The 24,702-nt window shown below is 43.3% G+C and overlaps 1 protein-coding gene across 9 annotated transcripts in view; it reads right to left on the reverse strand.

Moving 5' to 3' along the window:
- Positions 1–24,702, reverse strand: part of GREB1L (GREB1 like retinoic acid receptor coactivator) — a 226,631-nt gene that overhangs the window by 60,905 nt on the left and 141,024 nt on the right. For all 9 annotated transcript variants that reach the window (XM_075920899.1, XM_075920898.1, XM_075920897.1 and 6 more), the window contains 5 exons: positions 19,827–20,153; positions 17,661–17,789; positions 17,011–17,145; positions 8,668–8,865; positions 1,497–1,677 (listed from right to left, as the gene is read on the reverse strand). In XM_075920899.1, the coding sequence (XP_075777014.1) occupies positions 1,497–1,677; positions 8,668–8,865; positions 17,011–17,145; positions 17,661–17,789; positions 19,827–20,153 (970 nt within the window). The remainder of the gene's footprint in view (positions 1–1,496; positions 1,678–8,667; positions 8,866–17,010; positions 17,146–17,660; positions 17,790–19,826; positions 20,154–24,702) is intronic.

Genomic DNA, 24,702 nt, shown 5'->3' on the forward strand with positions numbered 1-24,702 from the left:
TGTTGAAACTGATCAGCGGCTGATTCCAGGAAGCCGGGGGCAGAGCAACTCTGCCTAGGGCTTCCTGCAGTCAGCCGCTGATCAGTTTCAGCAGCGGCTGAATCTGGAGCCAGTTCCGACTTACATACAAATTCAACTTAAGAACAAACCTATAGTCCCTATCTTGTACGTAACCTGGAAACTGCCTGTACTGCTGACTCCGGACTGCATGTGGGTGCCAGCTTTAAAAATGTACAAGAGTCCCTAGCGGGGGCTCATGTGCATTTCAAAATGGCAGCACAGCATGGAGCCCCGGGTCAGCGGGGGACTCAGTCTCCCGCTGACTCCAGGCTCCATGCCGCGCTGCTGATTTGAAATGCCATGCGGAACTGAGGTCAGCTGGGGACTCCGCAGCTGATCCTGGGCTCTGCACAGCATTTCAGCTGAACCTGGAATCAGCTGGTGACTCCAATTGACTATAGCTTCATGCAGCATTTCCCCAGCTGATCCTGGGTTCCGCGGAAATGCCACACTACAGCCTGGGATCATCAGGGGAGTCCGCAGCTGACCCCGAGCTCCACTGCCGCACAGCTGATCCCCGGCTCTGCTGTGCGGCACTGTCCCTTTCAAATGCCGAGGTTACATTTCAAAGGGGCAGCACCGCATAGCTGAGCTAGAGATCAGCTGTGTGACACTGCCCCTTTGAAGTGGCCCCTCTTCCCCCCCTTAGCTGCCTCTACCTGATGGGGGGCGGGGAGGAACAACTAGTCAACTGACTATCCAATAAGCATTTGCTAGTCCTTAACATCCCTAGTTATGGTATGAACATGACTGATGTCTCGAAGAACACCAGTTACGGAACAGATAACTAAGTGTCTTCTTCAAATGATTGCTCATGTCCATTCCACATTAGGTGACTCCAAATAGCCACCCACAGAAGAGGGTTGGAGTTAACGGCCTCACTGATTGCATCAAAGCTCTGCCAAACACATCATCATCTCTGGACTGCTGAGTGAAAATACAGCGAGATGTAAACGTGTGCACCAAGGATCACCTTGAAGCTCTACAGATGTCCTGAACAGGTACATGCACCAGAAAGGCTGCCATAGACACCTGAGCTCTGGTTGAATTGGCCTGGACAATCTGGGGTGGAGGGATCTTTTCCTGCTCAAAGCAGGTCCTTATGCAAGAGGTGACCCAGTTGGAAAGCTGCTGTGTGGAAACTAGCAGGCCTTTTGTTCTATCTGCCACAGCAAAAAAGAGCTGCATTGACCTGCAGAAGTCTTAGTACATTCCAGGTCCTTGCTAGGGACTCAAAAGTCTGAAGTTGACCCCAACTTGAATATTAAATTGCATCTGAATTATAGTTTTAATAAATATCTAGGCTACACAAAGATTATGACTCCTGTTTATGAATCTTTAAAGAGAAAACAGGCTGCCAGATCATAATTTTGATTGATTAAAAATCATGAATATACAATAGAAAATTGTTTGTCTTTGTTATGTGAAACACTTACCTAGTTAAATCGATGTGTGCATTGTCGTGAACCAGCACAAACAGAGTGTATGGATTCTGCTTCACTCGTCTCATAAAAACTTCAAACTTAGTTTGGATTTCATTGTCTAGCCGTACTACATATTTCTCAGCTTTCTGATAGGCTGTTCCGTTTTCCTCTAGGCCCAAGTCAACAAGAACACCTTCCAAAAAGAAAGAAAAAATTCCGTTGCCATTATCCACAAATAAGGCCTTGTGTATACCACAGGGTCTTGTCAGTGAAAGGCAGCTTTTATTGACAGAACACTATACACTGCAACGCTACTTTTGCCAATAAAAATCTCCTATTTTCAGAAAATAAAATGACCTCAACAAGAGGCAGAGAGCTTTTTGTGGCAAAATAATACCAACAAAATGTCAGTGTAGACACTGCACTTGGTTTTGTCACTACAAATGGCCTCTAGGAGATGCCCTAGAATGCCCATCCCAACCAGTCTGGTCAGCAGTTCAAATTCCATTGCCCTGAAGCCAGATAAACAAGCATCCACACCTCCCCCTTTAAAGGCCCAGACCTTTTTGAAATTCCACTTCCTGTTTGCTGTGTGTGGAGCTCTCACATCACATCTTCGCAGCTGACTATGGCAGTTTCACATAGCAAAGTCTCTCTCCCCTTTGAACCACTGAAGAGCCGTTGGATCTGCTGAGTATATGGGGAGAGGAGGCTGTTCAGTCCCAGTTCTGCTCCAGCCATAGGAATTTGTATACCTGCAGGCAGATTTTCTCTGAGTTTTCTGAGAAGGCTAAGGATGTGGCACAGTGCAGACCAAAAATACAGGAGCTGAGGCAGGCATACCACAACGCGAGACACAAACCGTTGCTCTGGCGGTGTGTCCAAGAACTGCCACTTCTATCGGAGCTGGATACCATCCTCAGTGATGATCCCACTTCCACCACCAAAGATACTTCAGAGGGGCTGAAAGTAGCAGGCAGCAGACCTAACCCCAAGGACAAAGTCGTGGATGAGGAATTGGGAGAGTGTTGTGGAGCCCACCCAAGGCAGTTGTCACAGCAAGACAGAAAATCTTTTAATCTCTAGAGAGGTCTAGCCTGGCCCAGCACTCCATCTCCAGCGAGGATGATGCAGCAGAGGAGATCCCTGCCAACTGATCTTTTTTTGAGTTCATGCTGCTTGCTTATATGACATACAGCTGTCCTTTTCTCTGCATACTGTAGAAGCGTGTGAAGGGATACCAGCAAGGACTGCTTATACAATATGCTTCATATATGCAGAATGACCATGGATTGTGTGTTTGGCAGATTAAAAGTGTGTGGTTGATGCTTTTACAGCAGGTGAGATCTAAAAGAGGAAAACATTCCCATGGTCATAGTAGCCTGTTGCAAGCGCCATAATTTCTTGTGAAGCTAAAGGTGAAATGTTTAATCAGGGATGGAATGCTGACACAGACGGGCTGCTCAAAACCAGCAGCCAGGCATATAGCAGGGGTACAGGAGGGGCACAACAGAAAGCTTTGATCCAAAATTTTGATAATGAGCTCCGGTAATTTGTATTTCAGTACAGTACTGTGCCATGCTTCATTCATTTTTGTTAGTTTATTTTGCTTATAATTGTTTTTGATAGCTGAGTGGGATTTGTAATAAGCAAATTATTAAAATTTATGTAGGTTTTACTACCAGCAGCAATCACTATTTGTAGGACTCAAAGATAAGTTATCTTTCAGAGAGTTTTTTTTTTGATAAGAACCAATTATCACACAAAATGTTTGGTGGGAAGGGTTAGGGAGGTACTAGTACTGGACAGGGGAGGCTGTCGTAGCTGTGCGTAAGTCCAGCTATCATTTTGGAAGCTGTCTGGTACCAAGACACTCCAGGAAGTTGCAAACAATGTGTAGGGGGAATTTGGGGAGGGCATGAAAAACAGTTCTGAAATGGCTGTGGAGGTGGGTAAGCACACATTTGTTCTGCCTGGAGTATATTAGGGGACTTTAATGTCTGTATTTGCACCTCCATCATTCGCTCCTGAGCCTTTAGAATATGCTCCTCACTATCCTTCCTGTCCCACCTTTTTATTTCTCTTAACTCCTTGAGCTCTCTTTTTTCTGACTCAGAGGACTGGAACACCTCTTGGAACATGTCCACCTTGGTCGCTACCTCATGTAGTGGAGGCACTCCGCTGGTGTGTAGGGGGTTGCCCTGAAGGCCACATCTGCAGAAGCACAAGAAACAATTCACAGAAGCATAATTGTTGATTCAATGCTGTGCATGAGCTATTGTAGCAAAATACAATTCTAACACACCAATCACTTTCTCTCTGTCTTTTTTCATGCAGACTTATCAGTAAACACCCTAAACATGGTCATCCCAGGTGAAGGGTGGGCATTAAAGATGGGGCAAAGGGTCATGTTTTCATGTATTCAGTGAAGGCAACTGAGAACAATATAGTAAATTCTACCACCACTGTCCACAGATGGAGGTCACTGAAGCCAATCTCTCTCCTGAGCATAAGTAAGGATGAAAGGGTGCATCTGCTGCACAAATGCAGTCTCAGACCTGGTCCCTATGCTGCTTGCTTTGATCCCTGTGCAAGTGATTGCTGAGTGCCTCCAGGAAAGTTTCTTAGAGATTTCTCTGAAGGATTCCCATGAAATCTCAGTGTGTATTAACATGCTGTTCAGTCACATTACTTAGCTGCAAAGGGAATGTGGAGCACAATTAATCACTGGTCTTGCACATTTCTATTCCTTCACCCACTTCTACAGTATACAGAGCAAAGGACAGCTGTACATCATATAAACCAGCAGCATGAATTTAAAAGATCACGTACGAGGGATCTCCTCTCCTGCATCATCCTCACTGGAGATGGAGTTCCTGAGACAGGCTAGACCTTTCCAGAGTGGAAAAGACTTCCTGACTCACCACGACACAGCACGACTCTTTTGTGGGCTCCACAACAGCCTCCAACTTCATCTATTTATCCACAACATTGCCCCCAAGGTTAGGTCCATTGTCTGCCACCCGCAGCTCCTCCAAAGCGTGCTGGGTGGTAGAGGCGAGATCATTGCTGAGGATGGCGTGCAGGTCCTGATAGAAGTGGCACTTCTTGGACACAGTACCAGAGCAATGGTTTGCCTCTCTTGCATTCTGGTATACCTGCCTCAGCTCCTTTATCTTTGCTCTGCACTGCACCATGTTCATAGCTTCTCTCACAAAACCCACAGGAAATCTGCCTGCAAGTATACAAGTTCCTACAGCTGGAGCAGAGCTAGGACTAAACAGTCCCTCTCCCCATACAGTCAGCAGATCCAACAGCTTTGCAGTGATCAAGAGGGAGAAAGCATTTGCTGTGTGCAGCCGTCATGGTCAGCTGGGAAGATGTGATGTGAACGCTCCACACCAAGCAAACAGGAAGTGAAATTTCAAAAAGGTCTGGGTCTTTAAATGGGGAGGGCAGATGCTTGTTTACCTGGCCAAAGAGCAGCAAAGTGTGAACTGCTGACCAAAGTGGTTGGGATGGGAATTGTGGGTCTGGAGGCCATTTACAGTGACCAAGTACAGTGGCTACACTGGTACTTTGTTAGTATGATTTTGCTACAAAAAGCTCTATGCCTCTCATTGAGGCCATATAATTTTGTCAGCAAAACAGGAGTTTTATTGGCAAAAGTAGCATTATAATGTGTACATCTCTACTGTTCCTTCAATAAAAGCTGCCTTTTGTCAACAACACTCTGTAGTATAGACAAGGCATAAGTGGGATAGATTTACTTTCACTGTGGTGAGTGAAAGTTATTTCCTCCTGCTAAATTTCCTCCAAGGGGATGGATTTATGAGCACTCCAGAGACTCATAACTTTACTAGAAAAAATCATTTAGATCTCTGTAATGTAACAGAGTCAATATGGCCCTGAGTCAGGTTAGACTCAGTGACACAAAGTTAAGTTTCTCTGTATTTAGTTAATGCTTTCTTCCTACTGGACGGACACCTGAGAAAAGATACTTGGGCATCCCCTTCAAAAATTCATAAGCTTACAATGCCTCTTGCTTTCTATTCCCTGAGGCAAAACTAAAATTGCTAGCATATTCCTCCCTCTTACTTTAGTAGGCAGGAAGTACAGTAGCAGCTTTCTTGGCTCAATTAAAGCTGTTTTGGGAATTACATTCAACCTATGCATAAAGAATAGCTGAGAAAGAACCTTTGCTTAGGGCACAGGAGCAACAAAACAATAAACAGTGTTAGACTGACTAAATAACAGAAGGAGAAAATAATAATGCCATTATATAAATCAGTGAGGCACCCTCTTTTCAATTGTTGTTAAATTATTGTCACTATCTCAAAAATAAGACCAAAACAGAAAAAGAAGGGATGCAAAGATGGACAATCAAATGTATTAGATGTATGGGAGGCTTTCTGTATCAGGAGAAACTGAAAAAGACTCGGACCCCCATTTTAATTTTTATGGGGAAAATAAAGGAGAAGCCTTGATTCCAGGAACACTCAACGTAGTTCCACATGTCAATCTCATACACCAACTAGGGAAATGTGCTCTAGATGAAATTCTGGGTGCACAACTAGTTAAAAAACACACACTCAGATTTGCAGTCAAACCAGGAGGACGTATATAGAGGGATCAGACAGAGGTCTCTACTGCGTCTGGTACTAATCAATATTTTAATTAATTATCTGGATAATGGACTGGAGGGTGTGCTTATATATTTTAGAGATGACATCAAGTTAGAAGATATTGCTAGAATAGTGTTTCTTAAACTTTTTAAGACCATGGAACACCAAACAATTTTTTTTTATGTGGAACATCTAGGGTGTTTTTTGTTGAGCAAAAAAAGAGCCAGGGAGTAACTGAAATGCTGTTGTGGCCCCTTTAATTACCACGTGTCCCTACCGAGCTTCCATCAGGCGCCGGGAAAAGTAGAAAAGACACAAAAACCAAAGTAGTATAAAAAACAAACGAGGTCGTGGTACACCTGCGAGTTGCTCACGGAATACTAGTGTTCCATGGAACACAGTTTAAGAAACACTGTGCTAGAGCATTTTGGAGGACAGGATTAGAATTCAAAATTACCTTGTTAAATTGGAGAACTGGTCTGAAATCAACAAGATTAATTTCAACAAACAAATGCCAAGTATTACTCTCAATGAAGGAAAAAATCAAATGGACAACAAAACGGGAAATAATTGATTAGGCTGTAGCACTGTAGAAAAGTATCTGGAGGTTATAACATATTACACATTTAACAGGAGCCAATAACATAATGCAGTGGCAAAAAAAAAAAAGCAAAATATTCTAGCTTCACACATTACTCGGCAGAGGTGAGGTCTCAGCTATTGTGTCTTGTTTGGGGCACCACACACTAAGAAATATATGGTCATATTGAAAAGAATCCAGAGGAGAGCAACAAAAAAGATAAAAGGTTTAGAAAACTTGACTTGTGAGGAAAGTTTTAAAAAACTAGACATGTATAGTCCTAAGAAAAGAAGACTAGGAAAAGGGAGAGGCAACAATTTGAAAACAATCCTCAGATAAGTCAAGGACTGTTAAAAACAGGACTATGATCAATTGTTCTCCATGTCCACTGAAGATAGGACAAAAAGTAATTTGCTTAATCGTAGCAGGGGAGATTTAGGTTAGAGGCATTAACCAACTCTCTATATGGACAGTTAAGTACCGGTCTAAGTTTCCAAGGGAGATTGTAAAATCCCCATCACTAATTTAAATTTTGTTAGGAAATATTTTTATAGTCATGACTTTTTTCTGATGAAAACCAATTATAATTATTTAAACCCCAGTATAATCTGGTGTAAAAAGTAATGCATGCAGCTAATCTAAATTGCAGGATTGTTTATGCAAAATTTAGTATCTGTAGGTAATTGCAAAGTATGACTTTATTTTGTACAAACAAATCCACAAACTCTTCAAAATATATAGCTTAGTCCTTTACATAAATAGTCCATAATCATCTACTATATATTTGAGAGAGTTTGCCTATGTGTGTGTCTATCTGTTCAAGAACTCCTCCTGAACAGTAAGATCTAGGACCACCAAATTCACTATCCAGCTTCCTCTTATCACAACTTAAGCAAGGTCAGGGTTTGGTTGTGCCAGGGAAATGGGATGTGCCTTGAATGGGATTGTTTCTCATAAAACCAAACAGAAAAGAGACAGAATCACCAGGCAGGTGAAAGGGGCTGACTGGGGGGTACCCCACCATCCAGGACTGCCCCTGCCCTAAGCCTCCCACCCCCCAGTTCTGCTTTGTGGGGAGTGGGGGTTGAAGCTCCACTCCCCAATTCACACTGGAAAGTTGCTGGCTGTTCATCTTCCTCAGGGAGCATTCCTCAGTCTGGCTGGGAAGTGCAGGAGGCAGATGAACTTGGATCTTCCCCAGCCAGGGGACATGCACTCATCTCCCTATTGTACCTGCTGGAGCTGCAGTAGCTATGAAGAGGCACCTCTCACCTGGCCCCAAGCTGCTGCCGTGAGAGAGGGCTGGGGTTGTTCTCTCCCCCCAGGGCAGCCTGCACACTGAATTCCTAATCTCCAGCCTTACCTCAGAGCAATGATTTAAATGAAGTAAAGCAAAAATTAATTCAGTTATGGACCCAAGCAATACTTGGTAACTCTTCTGATATTAAATATGACAATTTTTAAAAAAGGATACAAACTGTTATACTTCAGACCCAACCACTAACTGTTAGGGAAAGGAAGAAGGGTCCTCAATAAGCAGGTCATTTCATTAATTGTCCACTAAAGGTTTCTTGTACATTCCACAGAAATATAGGCTATTGGCAATAGCCAGCCATAGGACACTGGACAAGACAAGACCAACGTTTGACATATGGCATGCCTGTGTTCTTACGAATAAATCACACCCAAAATCCAATAAACTATTGTGAGGGCAAAACGAAAAGCCATTCGTTCATCCTTGTTATCTTGTTTCAACTGCTAGATGTTACCTCAGATCATAGCTCATCTAATCTTCAGGTAAATATGGCAATGCCTTCAGGATGCGGAGTTTTTTGGAACTTACAAGTGACACTAAATAACTCAACAAAGCTAGGACCTCCAGAATACATTTTGAAACGTTTTATTTTAGCACAATATTACAGAATAGATACACACCCAGATTTTATTTAATATACTACTTTCCTCCCCATCTCTTTACCTGATTGTCGAATCCGTTGAAGGGTTTGCTGGACAAGGACCTCTGAACGAGGGACTATAATGATGAAGTCCACTTTGCTGAAGTGGCCCAAATCCAGGCTTTGATTGCCACTGTCTGCTATGGCACATACCTGGGACAAAAGCTTTCTGGCAACTGTAAGCTGTGGCTGATAAATTTGGAAGGTGTCAATATCCAAATCTAGTTAAAAAAAAGGCATTGCGATTTAAATTATTTTATATTAAATAACAGCCTTCTGAACTCTGGTTTACATAATCAACAATCATCAACAGAATAAGTCCTAAATTTATGGTGAAACTGGTGCATGTCACCACCACAGAATCTACTTTTCAGGTCAAAATTTGGCTACAAACAAGATGCTGTCTTCAGTATAGTGGCCATTTTTTTTCAGCACATGAAGTGTTTTGAAGCTTACAAGACTGCAACCCAATGAAACCTCAGTGACTATGTAGCAAACTGCAACCATCAAGGGAACAGATGCATATGCAGTTCTAATCTTCTCTTGCCACATACAGTTCTTTGAACCTGTGGACACATCAGCCATGGACTGCCGACACTGCTGTGCTCAATCACCAATGAATGACACTGACACCTACGACTCTGCTGTAACAACACTGAAATGCTTCTCACTTACTGGGTGGCAAGCCATTTGGTGAGAACTTACCTGTAGAGTTGAACCATTGGAGTTTCTACTAGGGATGTTAAAAAGCAGGGCTCAAAAAATGTGTAATCATTTACACTAGGGATGTTAGCATATAGAAGTTTAAACAATTAAACGATATGGGCTTATTGGTTAATCCCCATGACTACATGCACTTCCCCTAGTCCTCCATTGCTGCCTCTGTATCCAAGACAGCATGAGGGGCAGAGGCAGGACCTGGTGCCTGTGATGAGCTGGCTTTAAAGCAGGATCCTCGCACACACGCCAGTTCCTGTGGAGCCACCTATCCTCTTCTCCTCCTCCACCCCACCGGCCGAGGCAGCAGCATGGAGGGTGAGGGGTCAGGCTGGAGTTGGTAGACACGGGAAGCCAGTTACCTAGCCAGCTCCCCATGAGTCTTGGTCCTGTGGAGCCACCTACTACCCCACTTGCTGCCTCCTACAGACACAGCAGGGTGAGGCAGGCAAGAGCTGGTGCTCGGAGGGGGGAGCTGGATTCCCAAGAGCACCAGCTCCATGGACCCACCTGTATCATAAGCAGCAGCTAGGGGGGATGGGTGGGGAGCGAGGATGCCGGAGCAGCCTCTATCCACGGAGAGCTCAGGGTCCCCAGTGGACAGGGACTGCTGCTGTCCCATGTTACTACCTCTGTATCAGAGGCAGCTGTGCAGGGCAGCAGGCAGGAGCCAGTCCATGCAGGAAAGAGAGATTAATAGTGGGATCCCCTACAGATCTATATTGGGACCAGTGCTGTTCAATAAATTCAGAAATAATCCGGAGAAGGGGGTGAAAAGTGAGATGGCAAATTTTGCCAACAATACAAAATTATTCAAGACAGTTAAGTCTTGAATAAGCTGACTGCAAAGTGTTAAAAAATGTTCTAAAAAAACCTGAGTGTCTGGGGGGTGAAAAAAAGTGTATGAAATTCAATGTTGATAAGTGAAAATAATACACATTGGAAAATAAAAGCCCAGCTGTCCATATAAAATGAAGGGTTCTAAATTAAGTGTCACTACTCAAGTAAGACCTTGGAGTTGTCATGGATAGCTCTCTAAGAACATCTGTTCAGTGTGTGATGACAGACACAAAAGCTAACAGACTATTTGAACACATTAGGAAAAGGATATGTAGTAAGACAGAAAATATTATGTGGCCACTGTATAAATCCATGGTATGCCACACCTTGAATACTGCATGCAGTTTTGGTTATCCCATCTCAAAAAACCATACAGGCAGTCCCCGGGTTACGTACAAGATAGGGACTGTAGGTTTGTTCTTAAGTTGAATTTGTATGTAAGTCGGAACTGGCTCCAGATTCAGCCACTGCTGAAACTGATCAGCGGCTGACTACAGGAAGCCCTAGGCAAAGTTGCTCTGCCCCCGGCTTCCTGGAATCAGCCGCTGATCAGTTTCAACGGCGGCTGAATCTGGACTCCTGGGACAGAACAGCTGGGGCGCTGCCGGGTAGGTCCCCGCAGGACCAACCCGGCAGCACCCCAGCTGCTCTACCCCAGGCGTCCCGCAACAAAAGCCTGGTCTGCTGCCGGGGGGGGGGGGGGGCGCACTAGCTGCGCACCCTCCCCCCCCCCCCCCCAGCAGACCAGGGAGACCTGAGCAAAGCCGCAGAGGCGCAGAGGTCCCGCCGCCTCTGCGGCTTTGCTCCTGTCTCCCTGCTGTGCTGGGGGAGTCCCCCCCCAGCACAGCAGGGAGACCCGAGCAAAGCCACACAGGTGGCGGGACCCTGCTGCCCATGTGGCTTTGCTCCTTTGCCCCGGAGCAAAGCTGCACAGGCGGCAGGGTCCCCCGCCTCTGCGGCTTTGCTCCTGTCTCCCTGCTCCTGTCTCCCCCCCAGCACACCAGGGAGACCCGGAGCAGCTTTTCTCGCCCCGGAGGACGAGAAGAAGCAATAGATTCTGAAAGACTGAGCCCTTAGAATTGAATCTCTAGGGACTGGTTGAGAGATTTGTCCATGTGCCAACCAGATCCTCCTCTGTTGCAAGGGGAAGAGAAAAGTGGGAGCCATTCCCATGCCTGTGGGCAGTTACCCTCTGAGAGCTCCCCTGAGGGCCACCAACTGAAGGAGAAGAGGAGGGTAAACATCAGTCAGTGTGGTTCCCTACCTTTTAAACCTCAGTATGTAGTTAGCTAATTATGTCTAACGGTTCTGAGTTTATTTTCAATTTTGAAATTGTATTATTTTAAATTATAAATTGAGGGCCAATTTTCTTCTCTTAGGGTGTGTCTAGACTACATGCCTCCTTCGACGGAGGCATGTAGATTAGCCAGATCGGAAGAGGGAAATGAAGCCGCGATTAAAATAATCGCGGCTTCATTTAAATTTAAATGGCTGCCCCGATATGCCGATCAGCTGTTTGTCGGCAGATCGGGGCAGTCTGGACGCGATGCGCCGACAAAGAAGCCTTTCTTCATCGGCACAGGTAAACCTCGTGAAACCAGGTTTACCTGTGTCGATCAAGAAAGGCTTCTTTGTCGGCGCATCGCGTCCAGACTGCCCCGATCTGCCGACAAACAGCTGATCGGCAGATCGGGGCAGCCATTTAAATTTAAATGAAGCCGCGATTATTTTAATCACGGCTTCATTTCCCTCTTCCAATCTGGCTAATCTACATGCCTCCGTCGACGGAGGCATGTAGTCTAGACACACCCCCAGTGTTATTACCTTTTATAAATTAATGGGGGAAGCACAATTGAGGCAAAGCCAAGAAAAAAAAAACACCACACCAGTAATATCCTGACAGTCCAAGAAAACGCCCACCTTGCCTCTTTGTCTGGGGGAGAGACCACACTTTGAGGGCCCGTATCTTACTGATCACTTAATTCATCAAGCCACCCCTTACATGGTATTCCAAATAGGTTACTCCTTTTGTAATCATCTTACATTTTGCTGGCTTGGTCATAAGTTCTGCCTCATGTAAGGCTTTTAACACCGTTCTTAAATGCTGTAAGTAGTTTTCCCAGATAGATTGTAGGAGACAATATCATCAGTGTAGGCCACCACATATTGATGGTGATATTTGGGGATCTTATTCATAAACAACTGGAAGGTGGAAGCTGAAAAGTATGGTCTTAATATTGGAAATGCCACAAATGGGTAGAGGAAAGAGTTTGCTCTTGCAAGGAAGGGGATAAGGTGATCTGACAGGAATCTTATTGATAGTGTTTAGGTGCTTTGCTGGTCCTAGCCATTCTAGTAACTCATCCTCCATTGACACTGAATTTTGTGATGCACTGACCTTCCTGAAGTTGATTCAGAACAAAACCATGCTGTCTGATTTGGGAACAAGAACTATGGGGCTCTTCCATTTACATTTGGATTCTATAATCACCGAGGGTATGTATACACTACCCCACTAGTTCGAACTAGTGGGGTAATGTAGGCATACCGCACTTGCAAATGAAGCCCGGGATTTGAATTTCCCGGGCTTCATTTGCATAAGCGGGGAGCCGCCATTTTTAAAACCCCGCTGGTTCGAACCCCGTGCAGCATGGCTACCAAGGGCATGAACTAGATAGTTCGAACTAGGAAACCTAGTTCGAACTACCTAGTTCGTGCCCCGTGTAGCCGCGCTGCACGGGGTTCGAACCAGCGGGGTTTTAAAAATGGTGGCTCCCCACTTATGCAAATGAAGCCCGGGAAATTCAAATCCCGGACTTCATTTGCAAGTGCGGTATGCCTACATTACCCTCCTAGTTCGAAGTAGGAGGGTAGTGTAGACATACCCCATCTGCCTTCAGCATTGCTTGTATGTCTCAAACAGCATCCAACATCCTTCGTGTCAATGTCTAGAGTTTTCGTTGACAACCTGGCCTGGGCTAGTTTCTAGGTGACATTGGATCAACCATGTTTTCCCTGGACCTTTGAAGAACCCTGCTGCAAAATCCTCCATTACTTGGACAAGTGACTTCCTTTGTGCAGAAGATAGACCCTTATCCTCTTGCTGTTGTCGCTAAAGCTTCACCACTGGTTATCTGGTTCTGCTGGAATAGGAGGCATTCTAACAGCCTCCCAGCTCCTCCAAGGTTTGAAAATGCTCATAAATCAAGAAGACCTTGATTTCATTCCTCCACCAATATCGTCTGATCTCATAGTCCATGGACTTTACCTGCCTGACAACTGTGACTGGGCCCTGATGTTGGGCTATTAATTTGGGCTTGGCTGAGGGCAGTAGTAGAAGAACATGATTATCCATCTGTAAAATCTGTAGTCATGCCCCTCATGGTAACAGTGTTCTTAGGAGTCCTGGGCCTTCCTCAGATCCTCCCTGGAAAACACCCCTCACATTTCCAAATTGCTCCCTTAACTGTAAGATACATTAGGCCATGTTTAAGCCCCCCATGTCTTGCTCTTCCCAGCCTTCTCATAGCAGGTCCAAGACGCTTTAAGATGGCAATCATAAAGCAACTCAAATGAGTAAAACCAAAGAGAGGTTTGTGGGACCTCCATTATGGCAAACTGGAGCAGTTGCTCCTATTGCCCACAAAAATAGCATGTTAACAGGCTGGGGTTGCTGGCCTCTTTCCTAGATGTAGGGAAACCCACTTGCAGGAAACTGTCCTGACCTCTATCTGTGAGCCCTGCTACAGTTATCTGGGGTGGTCTGCCAGTCCCACTGGGAGAATTGCACCCGCCCTCCTTGCCTCTCTATGGCTGTCTCAGACCTAAAGGGCAGTCCTCTCATCCAGGAGGACTTCTTTAGGATCAACCCCCTGTGGTTGACTGCTGAGAGTTCTCTCACCCTCTCCCGGGTCCCCTGCCCTACTGATGTATGGGGTGATTCTGCCTTTCGGTGACCCTTCCGCTCCTCCGTTAACCTGACTGCTTCTAATAGTGGCCCTACGTGATTCTGTAGCATCCACTCTCCTGTCCTCCATGGGCAGTATCTTTATAAATTGCTCTGCCACACTAGTCTCAGACACTTGAGTCCCCAAGTGTTCCTCTGGGCAGAGCCACTGCCAGCAGCATTCCTTCAGCTGATATGTTACCTTTGGGGCCTATGTGTCTTGGGATCTATCTTGGTCATAAAGCATTGGCAATGAGTCTGTTCTGAAATATCCAAACAGGTAAAGATGGCGGATTTCACTTGCTTGGAATCTTTCATCCACTCTGAGTCCAGATTATGGCAGGTGCACGATACCAGAACTGTTAAGTATGGTGGCAGAATTGGAATCCATTGAGGGGGGTGTCTGATTGCTAGTGCCACCACCTCAAATGTGACTGAAAAGGCTTCAAGATCATCCTCCAGTCTGACTGTGATGAGCTTCACTGGTGCAGGGGGAAGCACTCCTTCAATGGAAGCATAACTTCCCCATCTCTCCTTGTGAGCATAGGTCCGGCACTATCTGCTGTAACATTTCCTTTGGGTGCTCTTGCCGCTGGGTCATCTGTTTCTTCCGCAGGTATTGTTTTGGGTGCCTTTAAACTGCTGCTGGATCAGCCACTGCTACAGCAACTGCAGTTGCTTAGTAGCTTGCTGCTGTTTCTTCACTGCCCACTTATACCACCACTCTGGTTTCATTGTGTGTGGAGCAGCTGAATTCAAATCACCTTAAAGGGTTTTTTTTTCCTTATAGCAAGCATAATATACCCACGTTCTCCACCATTTGTGTGGGTAGTGGGGGACTCCCTGGTTCCCTTTTCTCCCCAAGTCCCACTGTCCTTTGTCCAGCTGGGAACCCTTAAGGGAGCTCTCTGAGGGCAACTGCCCACAAGAAGGGGGCTGGCTCTTCCTTTTCCCTTCCCCATGCAAGAGGTGGAAGACCTGGCCGGTATGAGGACCAGTCTGTTAGGAAGCCCCTGAAGGCACCAGTTCAAAAGTCTTTGTCTATTGCTGCTTCACAGGGTTTATCTTCTACTCCTCTTCCTAGAGCGTATTGCTTTGTCGTGAGCCATTACGGCTTTAGGACAGTGTGTGTCACAGCTATCGCCTCCTCAGCTAGACGTATCTGTTACCAGCAGTCTCTGGGTGGAACAGACATCTTCCTGTTCATCACACCTTCCTGTGGTAGTTCCCCACATTTAAGCTGAGCTCCTCACCTCCGAGGTGAACACAGCTTGCCAGTATGTCTCATCAGCATGGAACAGGTCCAGAGGAGATCACTGGCTTCCTCCATAACAGTTCAGGCAACTCATTACAGGGGGGCCGGGCTAAAGCTTCTCCAACTACACTGGGGCACTCTTCCATTCAGTGCAGTGGCTGCTGTCAATAGAGCCTGGCTGGGGAAGGGCAGCAATGGCAGGCTGCTCCCCCTCTCCCGCACAGACTCAGTTGCCTGAGACATCTCCCCACCACTCTCTTGGGCACTTTCGGCCCCCGTCCCCAGAAGCAGAGCCTGGGCAGGAAATGGGCTGCAGCCACCATTCCCCAGCTAGACTCTCTCCCAGGCAGCTGTTGCTGTGCAGCGAACATGCAGGAGAGGAAAGACTCCAATATACTCAGCCCGTCTTGGAAGCTAGTCTGGGCAGTGTCTGCTGCGTCCACCCACCCCAGCCAGCTGGCTAAAGTGTAAAGAACAGTGACCAGGAGCCAGAAGCCAAAACACGCTGGCGGGCGGGGAGAGGGAGGAGGAACTGACACAGCAGGAGGACCGAGTCCCTCCTCACCCACAGGGGGTGGGATAGAGAGAAGACACATGGAAGAGACATTGCTTGGTCTTCACTAGAATTTTACCTTGCTTGAGTTAAGAACACAGTGAAGGCAAGATCTCATCAAGGTTTCAAATGTATCTATCAATTGCCTAGTTACTGGCAACAAAGGCATCGCTGTAAATCAGTAAAACAGGTCAAAATCTGCCAGACCAAGTCATTCAGCTCTGTAGAGCAAGAGCTGAGCCTCTGACTGGGCGGGGCTGATTAATCATCTGTGAAGCTGTGCTGCCAAGCAGCTTAGAGGGAACACTGATCAATATCACTTACTTTGCTAATACTATGATATAAAAATGAAACAATCATGAAATACTATATTTACTGGTAATATTCTGAAAAGATAAGAGGTAATTAAAGTCATCACTAAGGCAGCTAATCCATCTTCAGCTCATCCATTGAGCCTATATATTACATTATATGTCAGACTGAGCAATAGAATTAAATAATCATGGTATTTGCCCTTCTAGGGCACTTTTGATATAAGGAACATAAAGCACTTTCCCAACATTAATTAAGCCTCATAGCACATCCACATGGTAGGTACAATCACCAGTTTTATATATATATGGAAACTGAGGTATGTCAAAGCTAAAGTGATTAAGACACTTGCACAGGGTCACATAAGCAGTCTGGGCAGAGTGAGAAACAGAACGTACGTTTCCTGTGATATAAATTCAAGATCATACTTCCTGTCCAGGCATAAAAAGCTGAAATCAGTCCAGAGGGTCAGCAATAAATGGGAATTTCCATATGCTCAATTTAGTTTGTAGCACAAAGATAGAGCAAAGATATTTTAACTTAAGAACTGCCAAATGTAGAAAGAGGAAGTTTTCTGTGCTAGAGTAAAGTTATTACAAAAGACCTCATGCCAACATTATTGCTGTGGTTTTCCTTTTTGCATTCAGCCAGTGATACTAACACTTTCAGCCTGGCTGAACAGGGTCCTCAGACTACTTTGTGGCAGATGCATCTTATGAAACCCAGCAAAAGAAAAACATTACCCAAGTCTTGTGTTGAAACCATGGCAGCTGCCTCCTGCGATGACACACATTCATTAACATTTCCATTAAAAGGGATTACAACATTGTCTCCTCGTTGCTGCTGCATTTTCTCTAGCAACTTGTCCAAATCATCACCTACGTAAGAATTTAACAAACAAAATGTGTCTGGAAGGAATTAAAGATGAGTGATGAAAATCTTTGTAACTGATGTGTTGCAGTATGTCACATTCACTATCCTCAGTTTTACTAGTGACTTGGCATTTGCAAAATGTTTAACTCCAAAAGAAAACCAGAGTTGGATATTTCACAGCTCTTCCTTTGGAACTGGTAGTAATATTTGATGAAATCAAATATTGAACAAATGCCCTTCAAATATGTTGACTGAGTAGAACAATTCAACTTATGAAGTGGTTAAAACGGACTGAAACAGAATGGGGAAGCTCTCAGGGCCCAGCCAAGCAGGAGAGAAAACATGTCTTAATGGTCATTAACCAAAGCAATGAGAGGATGGGAGTTCTCCTTTGGCATTTAATAGGGGATGGGGAGCTGCATTTTGCCCACTGCTCCTTACGTTGACTCCTAAACAGAAGGTAACACAGAAGAATCAGGAGATTATTCTGTTAGTAGAAACTATCCTTAAACTCACTCACCTAAAGATGTGTTTTTGAAATGTGATGCCAGGAAACTAACTTTTCCTGTGATGAGCTCATAACTGATCTCTTTTAAAAACTCACTGGTTGTAAGCATGCTCTCTGCCAGTGCTCTAGACTGATACTGACCTAGAGAACAGAAAGGACAGATTGAGGTTAAAAACAGTGCATTCTCATTATAAATCCCCCAGTGTGTAATGGCCTTGTGGAAGTGATGGGCTCTACTAATGTTCAGCCTTTGGCTTCCATCCCCTTTTGTATAAGAAATTGTATGGGGGAAATGGGGCAATCAAAAAGAAACACAGTCAAGTCTATGCTGATGGGACACAGGAGAATACAGTAAAACCTATGTTATCCAGCACGCTCAGAGATTAGGGCGTTCTGGTTATCTAAAAATTCTGGTTATCCGAGGGTCCCATCAACCTAGGAAAAACCAATGGACAATAATAGTAAAACTCAAGTTTTAATACTGGCAGTTTTGTAGTGTGAGGCAGTTGGTTTAATTTCTATTTTAAGTTAAAGATGATTAGTACTTCTTAAATAAAAAATTGTTAAGCCAGTCATGGTAAACCAAGCCAGGCCTGTGTGCCTGACGGTGTGACAGTATTGTGGCTGAGGGCAATGCAGGTTAAAGTTTTCTGGTTAACAGAGCGCCGGATAACAGAGGTTTCACTGTATTTTGTGCCATTTTAGCACATTCTTTGCAAAGCTATTGTCCATAGTCGTGCTGGTCCATGAGCTATTCTCTGGCAAAAGGAGATATACAATGTAACCACTTGTTTTTCAGAAGGGATGGAAAATTCTGGTTAAAAAAAAAACGAAGAGGAAGTTGCCCAATTTCTTTTCACTCTGGTAGACAAGACTAATTTGTTTATGTAACAAATGGTGCAATGTAGTCACAAATTCATATAAGGCGCACACAAATTTATTATAAAGGCCTGCTCTGAATAAAAAAAAACCAACCAAACAAAAAAAAAAACCACACACCTATCTGGCAGATATAGTGCCCTGTATTTTATATTTAGAGCCCTACCATATTCAGTGATGAAAAATGTGTCATGTACTATTAAATCGTTTAAGTGCTTTTATCCTATACCATACAGATTTCACCAGAAAGACCAGCATTTCTCAAATTTGGGGTCCTGCCTAAAAGGATGCAGGAGGATCACAAGGTTATTTTAGGGGAGGTTCATGGTATTGCCACCCTAATTTCTGTGCTGCCTTCAGAGTCAGCAGCTGGTGAGTAGCAACAGCAGGTTAGGTGCCTAGCTCTGAAGGCAGCACCCCGTCAGCAGCAGCACTGAAATAAAGCTGTCAACACTGTATCATGCCACGTTTACTTCTGTGCTTCTGCCTTCAAAAGGTGGGTGGCCAAAGAGTGGCAGCTGCTGACAGGGTCTACCTCTGCAGACAGCAGCACAGAACTAAGGGTGGCAACACCATACCAAGCCATCATTACTTCTGCACTGAGGCTGGCAGTGGCTCTGCCTTCAGAGCTGGGCTCCCAGCAACTCACCACCACTCTCCAGCTGCCCAGCTCTGAAGGCAGTGCACGACCAGAAGCAGCACAGTACCACAACCCTCCTACAAAAATCTTGAGACCGCCACAAAAAAAAATTCTTTTCTTGGATCAGGACCCCTACAGTTACAACACTGTGAAATCTCAGGTTTAAATAGGCGAAATCATGAAATTTACTATTTTAAAAAGCCTCTGAACTTAAAATTGACCAAAATGGACCATGAATTTGTTATGACCCTATTCATATTTGTTATGCGAAATTACTGTAGTCTAGTAATTTGCATTAGGTTGTCAGCATTATGATGTAAGAATTGTATAGCTGTCATGTAAACTATGGAAAGAGGTACACACTATTTTGAATAAAGGACACTTTGGGTAATTTCCCAAGACAGCTATTCCAAAGAGCAAGGTTTCAGATATCCCAAGTAGAGTGACTCTGTGATGTTAGTGAATCTACTTCAGGGAGGAGCTGCTGGAAGAAATTACTTCACAAAATCCTGCTAGAGTAGGAAGAGAAAGGGGTAATATTATTGCACAGGTGTAAAAGGGGAACAAAAACTATTAAGAAAAGATTAAAGATGAACCACTTGATCAAAATGCTTAATGCAACTGCATTTGTAACCCCCTCATATAGTAAAGTTACTCACCTAAGACTACTACACAGAACTCATTTCCTCTATTCTTTGATGCACAGATTGCAACAACATAATCTGGTAGCCTTTGCTGATGTTTCATTTCATTGAGAGATCTCAGAGTTTCTGAAATGCCTTCAGCCAGAGAATTCTGGGTAACGACCACATGCACCAAGTCCCGAGATACACTTGTGATTAACCTAGCAAGCCAAGGGAGTTGACCTGGTGACACTGAGATACACTGACCACTCATTTGCAAGGATCGCTCTCTCAGTGTGAACTCCTGCATAGCTTTCAGCATGATCTGTTCAAATTCCTCCCTGAGGGGTATCTGGTCAGGACCTGCAATAGAAAAGATCACCATCTGTCATCAAAAAGTTGTCACACCAAGATCAATCACTTGCTCATCCATTTAGGACATTCTTTTAGCACAGTATTAGCATTATTCATATTTTTAAATGGATACTTAGCAACATGCACGTGTTCTCATTTCTTCTCTGTACAAGCCATTTTTTTAGATAACAAATTGTCATCTCTTTCCCATCTTCTTTGCCCTAAATAATCAGACTACTGAAAGCTAGACACAGCTAGCCTCCCATGGTTCTGAAATAAAAAAAATCTCAGCATTCACTCTCAAACTTTAATCACGCCCATGCCAGTTACCACAGATATCAGCGTGTCCAGCATTCTGCTTTTCCCCATTATCTCCACAGGTAAACTGAATGACTCCATATGTGTTACAGTAGCCTCTGTCTTCATGCGGTTTCCATTGTACACAGGGTTTACAGTTTGGTTTAGTGGCTGTCAGCAACCCCGCTATACAAATCATTTCAGCGCCCATGTTTGATTCTGATTTTTTCAATAATGTAATGTAACAAAACTTCAAACTTCTAATCTTAAGAGTTGTATATATTAAGGGTTTTCGAACTCTGGGTCACTGCTTGCAAGGGAAAGCCAATAGCTGGCTGCGAGATGCTTTGTTTATCTGCCCCTCCACAGGTACAGGTGATCTCAGCTTCAGTTGGCTGTGGATTGCTGTTCTTGGCCAAAGGGAGCTGCGGGAAGAGGTGTCCTTGGAACGGCAATCCATGGTCAATGGGAGTTGGGATCGCTTATACCTACCGAGGTGCAGGCAAACAAAGCATCTCACAGCCAGCTTATAAGCAGCAACCCAGAGTTTAAAAACCCCTGATATATACAATGCTGGAACTTGTTTGCTGGGCTTTCAAAATTCATGTCATGAATCTGAAATGGTGAGTTAGAGGCTTTATACCTCAGTATCGATCCCTAGAATCACCCACATTTATTAACATTTGCCTCATTAAAACAAATCTGTTGAGCACTTCCAAGGATATCCTCGCACAGGGAAAACAATATATATCTATATAGATATAGATATAGATATAGATATAGATATAGATCAGAAAATATAACCATATTTTGCCAAACTCCCTCCCTAGTGCCACAGGCAATAGATTCACATTTCAGCAATTTGATCTTCAATACCGAAGAGCAGCCATTCTGCAACTAATTTATATAAAAGGCCCAAATTCACTTCAGGGTTATTTCAAGGCAAAATATATATATACACATATATAGTGGGTAAAGTGAAAAGGAAAAGAACTAAAAGGAGTAGTTTTCTGGTATGTGGAGAAAGAAATTGTTAGAGTACTTTGCAAAAAATCTGGAAGCAGCTTTTCATGACAAAAGCCTACCCATATACCACCATTGCTAGCTAATGCACATTTGTTAGACACATTAATATTGTATTATACCCAGGATGTGGGCAATTACATTAAGTGAATTCTCTTCTGTCTTTCCCCCTTTCGGTACATATATCTTTATAACTTCCCTTTAGAATGGCTTCAGTTTCTGAGATTATAAAAATATCACATCTCAGATCACTGAAGAGAAGAGTAGGGGGGAAATAATTGGTAATGGTTTGCTAAAACTGTTGTTGAAGATCTGGAGGGAGAAATGATCACCATCATGAAAGACTGCACAATATCTGCAACGTACCACAGAAAAGAACTAATCACTACTAAAAGCAAAACTGGCCAAATGAGATCAGTTACGTAAGACAAAAATTTTGGAGCTCAAAGGAGATCAAGTAAACCCAAGACTGATGGAAGCAATTATATAAATGGGAAGATCCCAAAGCAAGAAGGACTTAGTGAGATTCTAAGTGATGTCATTATACTTAATCAAATTCATCCCCAATTTGCCACATTAGAATGCTGCTTAAGAACAAGACAGAACTGCATTTGAATAAATAAGAGAAAAAAAATTCAGAATTAAACTACATCGTCAGAGTCAGCAATATGGAAATATTTGCAGATTAACAAAGAGTCTATTATCATAAGTAAAGTATAATCACATGGTCCCTAAGTTATCCTTCTTCATGGTGATAATCTAGTGGTATATGTTTCCAAAGTACTGATGGATAGTCAACAGAATTATGATCAGATGGAAAAAAGAAATTTAGATATTGATCTTGATTGTGAACCTCTTCATGAGCGTAACTTGAACTTCTCGAGCTAGAAACAGGCCAAATATTGCTGTAAGGCTCAGTTCAGAAACCACTGTGCAAAGTACCATTTAAACTTCAAAAAACAATAATGATATTTCAAACATGCACATTAACTGTAGAATTCAATTTGGTAAAGAACTTCTTAATGCGAACATGTTTTCAAGAGTGTCCGTAACCAAAGAAAGCAAGAAGCAGCAGGAAAGAGGCTTTGATGTAAATTGATTGAAGTGCTACCAAATTCTGAAAAGCACCAATAAGAAACAAATAAATTCTAAAACGGTGGCCAGCAAAAACCAAACAAACAAACAAGCAAAAAACAAAACCCACCAACTCCATACAATTTACTAGGGAGATGAAATTGCTACATATGATGAGATTCTGTTCAAAGGACATTGCATCATAATACCTGAAAACATGAGGTTGAAAAATAGTAAGTATAACCCACAATGTCCATAAGGGCACTCTATGGTGTACTAAAAGATGTACCACATTTCACCCATCAATGTTGCCATCCAAGAAAAAGGCTGTCAATGTGAAGTTGCAATGAAGTAAAGAATGTAAAAGAACCACTGAAACCACACAGGTTTCCTAACGGCTTTTGATCTAGAAAAATTACAATTTGTTAATGGGGTTACTGCTCAGTTAAAAAAAACACCTTAGGTATTGCACGATACAATGTTACAACTCACACCAAAAATTGCATTTTTCTACAGATGAATCAACAACAGAAAGTGGCCCACAACCACAAATGGCTCTGTTTTGCAACAGTCTGTGGTATCAGCTTAGGCACATTATAAAAAAAGCCCTCATCTAGGCACAGTCAAAATGAGTTAGCTGAAAAAATCGGCATAAAGAGGAAATAAATTGATAACAAAAAAAGAATTCCAGAAGGCCACAGCATATTACCACACGACTCACAATCTTTGTATCACCTGTTCAGAGAGATTAATAGGCTATAGGCATTGGCACTATGGTTTTTGCCCTCACAAGTTTCTTGAACCAAAGGCAATTAACTCTCAAAGTTATGGAAGAGTTAGCAGAAGAGAAGAAAATACTGTGACAAGAATGCCAAACAATTACTCACCAAACTAATAGGAGAGAATGTTGGGTGGCTCCCTGCCAAGTAAAAGCTACATCATCTGCACCAAAAGTAATGAATCATAAATCATCCCAACCACCAGTAAAGAAGAATAGGAACCCTAAACAAAACCAGAGATGACATGGACTCTCTTTTTCCTGTGAGCATCACAACGCTAAGAAAGTGTTCTTGTGGTGATCCAAGCAATACATGCCCACCCACCTACTGACCATGAAAAACACCAGGAGGAGTAAACACAACAGAGATTATTTTATCTGACACTGGTTATGCAATACTGTGCCCAGTTCTGACATCTACAACTCAAGAAGGATGTTGGTAATTGAAGCAGGTTCAGAGAAGAGCCACAGAATGATTAAAGGATTAGAAAATATGCTTTACGGTGATAAGAGTCAAGGAGTTCAATCGATGTAGCTTAACAAAGGCTATGTCTAGACTACATCCCTCTTTCTAAAGAGGGATGTAAATTAGACATACTGTACTGAAATTACAACAAATGTAGCTGGGATTTGAATTTCCTGTGCTTCATTTGCATAATCATGTCATGGCATTTTTTTGAAAAACGCTATTTTGAAAGTGAAATCATGGTCTAGACGTGGTTCTTTCAAAAAGAAAAGCCTTTTTCGAAAGATCCTGTAAATCTCATTTTTTGAGGAGTACAGAATCTTTCAAAAAAGGCTTTTCTTTTAGAAAGAACCGCGTTTAGACCATGGTTTCACTTTTGAAATAGAGTTTTTAGAAAAAACACTGTGATGCAATTATGCAAATGAAGCGCAGGAAATTCAAATCTTAGTTTAATTTGCAATTTTGATATGTCTAATTTACATCCTTCTTTCGGAAGAGGGATGTAGTTTAGACATCCCAAAGAGAAAATTAGGAGGTTGACTTTCCCAAGTACCTACATAGGAAACACTCAATAATGGACCCTTCAGTCTAGAAGAAACAGGTACAACATAATTCAATGGCTCAAGGTTGAAGCTAGACAAAGTCAGATGGGAAATAAGTGTAAATGTTTACAGTCAGAGTAATTACCAGTTGGAACAACTTACCATGGTTGTGTGGGTATCTTCATCTCTGAATTTTTAAATCAAGACTGGCTGTTTTTCTAAAAGATCTGCTCTAGGAATTACTTTGAGGAAGTTCTATGGCCTGTGTTATATAGGAAGTCAGACTAGATGATCACCATGGTCCCTTCTGGCGTGGGAATCTATGAATTTATGATGCTCCAGGTGAAGGAGATCCTGGATAATTATTCTAAGAATAAG

Source organism: Pelodiscus sinensis, chromosome 2 (genome assembly GCF_049634645.1).
Source record: "Pelodiscus sinensis isolate JC-2024 chromosome 2, ASM4963464v1, whole genome shotgun sequence".
NCBI classification, from domain to species: domain Eukaryota; kingdom Metazoa; phylum Chordata; order Testudines; family Trionychidae; genus Pelodiscus; species Pelodiscus sinensis.